The following is a 7,107-nucleotide window of genomic DNA, read 5'->3' on the forward strand; positions in this document are numbered from 1 at the left end:
ATAGTGAGAGATCCTGCCTCTATAAAAATAAAATAATTTTGTGAGGTGGGAGGATCACTTGAGCCTGGTTAGTCAAGGCTGGAGTGAGCCAGGATGGTGCTCAGCACTCCAGCCTGGGTGACAGAGCGAGGCATGCCTCAAAAAAAAAAAAAAAAAAAAATTTAGGTGGCCAGGGAAGGGATGTGCCCTCATGAATGTAATAGTGACCATATGGGTGCTGGGGGAACGAGATACGCCCTTTGCCCTTCTGTCCCTCTCTCTGCCTTCTGCCATGTGAGGACACAGCAACCAGGTACCCTCCTGAAAGCAGAGACCAGGCCCTCGCCAGACACAGACACTGCTGGCGCTTTGATCTTAGATTTTCCAGCCTCCAGAACCATAAGAAACAAGTATCCACAATTTATAAATTACCTAGTTCCAGGGATTTTGGTATAGCAGTGCATACAGATTAAGACAAAGACCAACTGATTTTTTTGTATTTTTAGTAGAGATGGGGTTTGGCCATGTTACACAGGCTTCAAGTAACCATTTTCCATTACCCGATTCTGCTCTCCTGGCTAAGGTTGAAGAGACCTAAACTTTGTTCGAGGAATGTAGGGGAGTCTCCATTACTGAAAAAGAATGAGACATAAGAAATGTGGAGGAGAAGGTAGAGAGTGAGGACTGTGTGGATTCCAAGTGACCTGCCACTCGCCACCTCAGCTGTATCACTACGTTGGAGAGCTACATTTCTGCCCATGACTTATCCCTGTCTTTATAACAGATTCTCTTTTGGGGGTTAAAAAACTGGAGAACAGCTAGGGTAAATCATTTCTTTTGACACGGTTTTCCATAAAAGGTTTTCCATTTTCCCCCAGAAAAATGGAGCAGTATCTAGCAGGAAATGGGGAGTGAAAGCAGCAGGCCTAAGATATGAGACACAAGATCTTGTTTCTGTGTTTATAGGAAGGAAACTGATGATCCAAGAGGGGATAGTTCACAGACCCAAGTCCTTGAGAAAGCAGGAGGGTCTAGGAACAGAGTATCAAGGGCCCTGTGGGGGGATAGAACACTTTTTTATTTTTTGAGACAGAGTCTCACTCTGTCACCTAGGCTGAGTGCAGTGGCTTGATCTTGGCTCACTGCAACCTCCACCTTCCAGGTTCGAACAATTCCCCTGCCTCAGCCTCCTGAGTAGCAGGGACTACAGGCATGCACCACCACACCCAGCTAATTTTTGTATTTTTAGTAGAGACGAGGTTTCACTATGTTGGCCAGGCTGGTCTCAAACTCCTGGCCTCAAGTGATTCACCAGCCTTGGCCTCCCAAAGTGCTGGGATTACAGGCATGAACTACCGTGTCTGGCCAGGAGAGGAACACTTGATTATGCCAGGAGGAAAGAAGGAGATGGAGTAGAAGTAGGTTTGTTTGTAGATGTACTGAGGGAATTTCCATCTGATGATGTCTCTTTGAGACAAGATCATCTCACGAAAATGAAATGAGAGAAGAGAAGGTATACCAAGTCATATACCAAGTCCTCCTGGGGAATGGGAAATAGAGCTTACCTCAAACCTTCAATTAAAGGCCAAATTGAAGTTTATGATCACAAATTGAAAGTTTAAAAAAGCCCAGCTGGGAAATTCTGTTTAGAAGCAGAAAGTTGGGCAGATACTTGGGTTCATCCTGGCTTGGAGTATTGCCAGGTGGGTATGAATGAGGCACAGAAAAGCTAGGGAGTGAACAGTACTTGCACTAGAGTAATAATGGTAGGAAAGTGATTCTCAATTCCAGCTGCACGTTGGAGTCACCCATGGACCTTTCAAACATCCCGATTTAATAGGCCTAGGATGGGGCATGGGCACTGATTTTTAAATTTTATTTTTAATTTTTTTTAGAGCAGGATTTCACTCTCACCCAGACTGGAGTTCAGTGGTGTGATCTTGGCTCACTGCAGTCTTGACCTCCTGGACTTAAGAGATCCTCCCACCTCAGCCTTCCGAGTAGCTAGGACTACAGGAGTGCGCCACCATGCCTGGCTAGCTGTTTTTTTACTTTTTGTAGAGATGGATCTCACTGTGTTACCCCAGTTGGCCTCAAACTTCCGGGCTCAAGTATCCACCTGCCTCAGCCTCCCAAAGTGCTGGGATTACTGGCGTGAGCCACCGTGCCCAGCTGGCTTTGATATTTTTTAAGAGCTCCTCATGTGCTTCTAATGTGCAGCTTGTGTTAAGAATTACTATATAGATCATGAATCTAAGCTGCATCACGAAGGAAGATAGGAGACTAATGAAAAAGTGAGAAAGTGATGCGATCAGTGAAATTGAAATCCCCAAAGCAGCCATAAATTATAGCAGAGGAGTACTAGGGCAAGTCAGCTGGAGGGTTGGGAAGTCATGATTGGTAAGTAAATATTTGCAAGATTTTGAAAATAGCATAGCCGTGGGAGTGGATTCCCAAGACAGAGTGAAGAAGGTCATTGTAGGTGAGCAGGCAAAGAATGTGAGGCCAGAATTTTGAGAGAAGTATCCACATGGACACAGAAAATGGGTGGAAAGGAACACTTGGCCATGAGTTAATTTCTTCTGTGGATGATGGGGAGCAACCAGGGTGGCATTTGGGAGTCAAGGCGGGTTGTGTACCTACAGAGAGGCTCAGGCAACCCGGGAAGAGGGCTCTTTGCAGGAGGAACAGGGAGAGCTGGCCCAGCAGAAACGTTAAACATGAACATCATAGAAGACATGTATCTCTTTTCCTAGCCCAGAGGTGGGATGTAGGAGAAGTCCCAGCTTCCAGTGAAGTGAAGGCTTCAAGGGATGGGCGACCTAGTGTCAGTCATGACATGATGGTCAAAGAAATCTCTGGAGATGGGGGCAATGGAGCAAAGTCTATGGAAGACAGAAGTGGAGTCTCAGGGGCCCCAGTGGGTATCTGGGAGGGAGAGGAGGTGTGGGGGACCACGGGAGACTGTGGGACTTACAAGGAGGATGGCATGAGAGGCAGTGGTACTGAGGGATGAACGGGGAGGCTCGGTCTCCTGAAGAGGAATGGAGACCATGGGGACACAGAACAAGATGAGCTAATCTCTTGCAGCTCAGTGGGCCTCTTTTGATTTTTGTCCCCAATACTTATCTCAATAGTGTGCCTTCTAGCTAGCTGCTGTCTGTGGCTTCACAGGGTAGGACAGGACTTTGGGGTGAATAAAACAAGGAAAGCAGTTGGGAGGTGAGCAGAGTAGTGTGAAAAAGGAGGTTGTAAACAGGAGAGGGAGAAGCAGATATCAGCCCACATAGAGGGGACTGTCTGCCACCGCTGTAGCTGAAATCACACTGGGTGGAGGAATATGACCTGGGACACGAGAGACGTCTAATACGGGAGGTCTTCAGGCTCCATTCAGCCCTGTCCTGCTAACAATGGAACCGAGGCTCAGATACGGGAATAACTTGTCCAGGTTCACCAGTCACGGGGAATGCCGTGGTGAGTCCATCATAGCAGATGCACAGAGGTCTCCAGAAGACAAAGTCCTTGCTTGGGTCCAGGCCAGGGCTCAGGCCCACCCTCCCTCTTCCCTCTGGGCTCCAGGATGGAGACGCTACACAAGGACTTGTTGCCAATGTCACTTTATTTGGAAGATGCTAATAATGTCAGGTCATGGACCCCCAGCTGGGGGCAGGTAGGAGAGTGTTCAGTGCTGCTGAGTCCCATAGTCATAAGAGTGACGGCCATGGACTCACCCAGCGTAGCCTGTTAGCGCTTTGAGAAGTCACCTCCTAGAGGACACATGAGGGGGAGATGGGTTAGTAAGACAGGGAGAGAAATCAGGCTGGTGCCAGGAGGAAGCCCAGAGCCAACGCCAGGCCTCCTACTGTGTTCCACCCAGGTGGCATCGGTGCCTTCCACCTCTGTTTCTCCCTCACCTGCCACATGGTGGGACCTCAGGTTATCGTATGGCAGGTACTTAACAAAACCAGGCACCTGCTAGCCACCTCACACGCGTGCTCTCAACAAGTCCACCCAACAAGCCTACACAGCGATGACAGCCCCGCTCAGAAGTTGAGGTCAGGGGCTGGGTGCAGCGGCTCCTGCCTGAAACCCCAGCAGTTTGGGAGGCCGAGGCAGATGGATCACTTGAGCCCAGGAGTTCAAGATCAGCCTGGGCAACATGGTGAAACCCTGTCTACAAAAAAAACAGAGAGAAAGAGAGAGAAGAGAGAGAGAGAGAAGGGGAGAGAGAGAGAGAGAGAGAGAGAGAGAGACAGAAAGAAAGGGAGAAATTAGCTGGGCACGGTGGCTCACACCTGTGGTCCCAGCTACTTGGGAGGCTGAGGCAGAAGGATCACTTGAGCCCCGGAGTTCCAGGCTGCAGTAAGCCAAGATCACGCCACTGCATTCCAGCCTGGGTGACAGAGTGAGACCCCATTCAAAGAAAAAAAAAAAAAAAGATGAGGTCAGGGAGGCGGAGCAAGGAAACAGGTGAGCTGGGGTTCGAACTAGGCACAGTTACTCCAGACACCCATGCTCACACACGATAGAAAACAAAATGAACAGGAATATTGAGAAGGGAAAAAACAGACTGGAAGGACTCAAGGAAGACGGGTGGAGTGAGGAGCCGCGCGTGTGTTCCTGGGTCGTGTACAACACTGGGTCCTTTGCCCAGGCTCCTGCCTCGTCCCCTCCCTGCCCGGAGCCCCACCCAGACGTACCCTGGCAGGAGCTGCACTGGCAGCTGTGGATGACTGGCAGCACCACGGGCTCCTCGTGGCCACCCGGACAGCGCAGGCTCAAGATTAGCACGGGACTCTCCGGGTCTAGGCGGTAGCTGCAGCAGTCACACTGGCTCTGCAGGTATGGCTCCTGGGTGAGAGGAAGTGGCTGAACTGGGGCCAAATGGAGTTGCCTCCCTTCCCTTGGTCTTTCCCATCCTAGGTGGGGTGGAGTGGCGGGAGGCACAGGTCCCACCCTCTTCACCAAGCAGAGTGGCTGGGCTACTGCCAGGCCCCTTCTGCAAGAAGCCCACCTCCTTCACGCCCACATGTCTGAATGTCCAACAATCTGCAGGTTAAATGAATACTTCTATTGTTCCCATCGGTGCCCCCTGGCTGCAGGGGGAAAGACATACTTCTGCCTCAAGGAGCTTAGAGTCTAGTTGGAGAGGCAGACTTAGAATACATGAAACTGCAAGTAAGTCCGTTCTAACTGCACAGTTCTGAGCCCAAATGCAAAGTGAGTTCTCACTCCAACGCAGGTCCCTGTGTGCTGCGGTTAAAGCACCTCCATCAGCATCCTCTGAGAATATCATTTAATTTTATGTATATTTATAATTTTACTTTGAAATGGGTAATACATCCATACAATGCCAAGTCCAAAAACTACAAGCAGTTATTCAGCAAAAAAAAAATCCCTCCAATTTCTACCCCACTATCAATTTCTTTCCTCAGAAAAAAAGCATCTCTTAATTACTTTCTCTCTTTTCTCACTCTATGTTTTACAAATTCCAAAACTGTAAAAACAAAACAAAACCCCAAAAGTGATTTGGGAAAGTATTTCCAACGGGTGCAGCGGCGGGCGCCTGGGGGCCGTAGAGCGGCCCAGCGTTGCGGGGCAGTGTCTTTGGGGACCAGGGAGGAAAGCACCCTTGTCTTCCAGGATGAGGTAAACCAAGTGGGCCGAGGTGGGTCCAGGGGGCGGTGGGAGTGCTGGGAGTGGAGCTGGAGAGGGGACCCGGGCAGAAGGCAGCTCAAGTCACAGCACGCCAGGCTCAGGCTAAGGGGAGTCAGGGTGGGCAGGAGCCCCTCAGAATATCCTAAGAAGGATCAGGGCTTCTGAGTCCACAGAGGGCAAATGCAGAGCAGAGCTACCTGCCCGAGACTCAGAGCCAGCCTGGCTCGGACACCTTTCGGGAAATGTGTGTGGTGATCCTACCTGTAGAGTGTATTCCCGCCGAGCTCTCATGCACTGTGTGATGGGTTCTGATTTCAGAGGCTAGCTTAGCTCCTCCATTCCTTTCTTTTCTGGGCCCCTGGCTCATTGCCTTGAGGGGCACAGTGGGAGTGGTATGGGGCCAAAAAGACCTCCGTGGGAGGAGTTGGGCACCCAGAGAGACCTGTGGGCCACCCGAAGGTACACGCCACTGCCTGGGGCAAAGCGCTGACCATCTGACTCCCTGACTCTGCTGTTACCTTCGTGAAAAACACCTCATGCTTCTTGGCCTCTGGCTCTGCCCAGGTCCCAGGCTCAGGGCCGGCCCTCAGCGGCCACTGGCCACACTGACTCCCCTGGCCTGGATGGCAGGCCCCTGGCTCACCTCTGGCATGACGTGGGTGCTGGATGGGCAGTGCCCACTGCAGTAGTTCACTTCTACCTGGTCCAGGTAGCAGAGCCCCTTGGTGAGGTTTCGAAGCTCCGTGAGGAGCTGGCAGGAGGGCATCTGCTCCTCTGTGGGGAGGGGCATTGAGTGGCAGGAGGTGGGGGCAGGGCACTGGAGGACGAGGGGACTGAGGGGACTGTGGGGGCACAGGAGGAGGAGGTGACTGAGGGGACTGTGGGGGGCACAGGAGGAGGAGGTGACTGAGGGGACTGGGGGGACACAGGAGGAGGAGGTGACTGAGGGGACTGTGGGGGCACAGGAGGAGGAGGTGACTGAGGGGACTGGGGGGGCACAGGAGGAGGTGACTGAGGGGACTGTGGGGGTGGGGCAGGGCCTAGGTCTGAGGGACATCCAGGCAGGGTGGTCAGGTGCTATGATATGTGCTGGGGTCTTCATTCCCCAAATCCCCTTGGTGGGTTGGCTTGAGGGAGGCAGGCACCTGCCAGGCTGAAAAGGCCGTGTGTGGGGTGGGGCTGGAGAGAAATGTCTAGACCAGGGAGAGGCACCCCACAATGTGCCCAGGGTCCCTCCATACCCAGAGTCACCCGGTGGCAAGAGGGACAGCAGCTCCCTGGCTCCAGCACCATCTCCTCACCCTGCAGAGGGAGAGAGCCCCAATGCAGTCCTGATACCTGGCCCCAGTCCACCGTGCCCAGGGACACCAGGGAGGGTAGCAGGGCTGCAGGGGATACCTGAGCACGGGTGAGGGGGAACCAACCCGGAGAGTAGCAGGGATGCGGGGATACCTGAGCACAGGTGAGGGG

The 7,107-nt window shown here is 52.2% G+C and overlaps 1 protein-coding gene across 1 annotated transcript in view; it reads right to left on the minus strand.

The window, feature by feature from the left end:
* Nucleotides 1–3,579: 3,579 nt before the first annotated feature.
* LOC116527888 (SCO-spondin) overlaps nucleotides 3,580–7,107 on the minus strand; it is a 58,420-nt gene continuing 54,892 nt past the window's right edge. The window contains exons 100-103 of the mRNA XM_032245090.1: nucleotides 6,879–6,939; nucleotides 6,281–6,411; nucleotides 4,680–4,830; nucleotides 3,580–3,746 (exon numbers count right to left, since the gene is read on the minus strand). Coding sequence (XP_032100981.1) covers nucleotides 3,724–3,746; nucleotides 4,680–4,830; nucleotides 6,281–6,411; nucleotides 6,879–6,939 — 366 coding nt within the window. The 3' untranslated portion in view covers nucleotides 3,580–3,723. The remainder of the gene's footprint in view (nucleotides 3,747–4,679; nucleotides 4,831–6,280; nucleotides 6,412–6,878; nucleotides 6,940–7,107) is intronic.

This window comes from Sapajus apella, unplaced genomic scaffold (assembly GCF_009761245.1).
Source record: "Sapajus apella isolate SASKATOON/1434 unplaced genomic scaffold, GSC_monkey_1.0 scaffold56, whole genome shotgun sequence".
Taxonomy (NCBI): domain Eukaryota; kingdom Metazoa; phylum Chordata; class Mammalia; order Primates; family Cebidae; genus Sapajus; species Sapajus apella.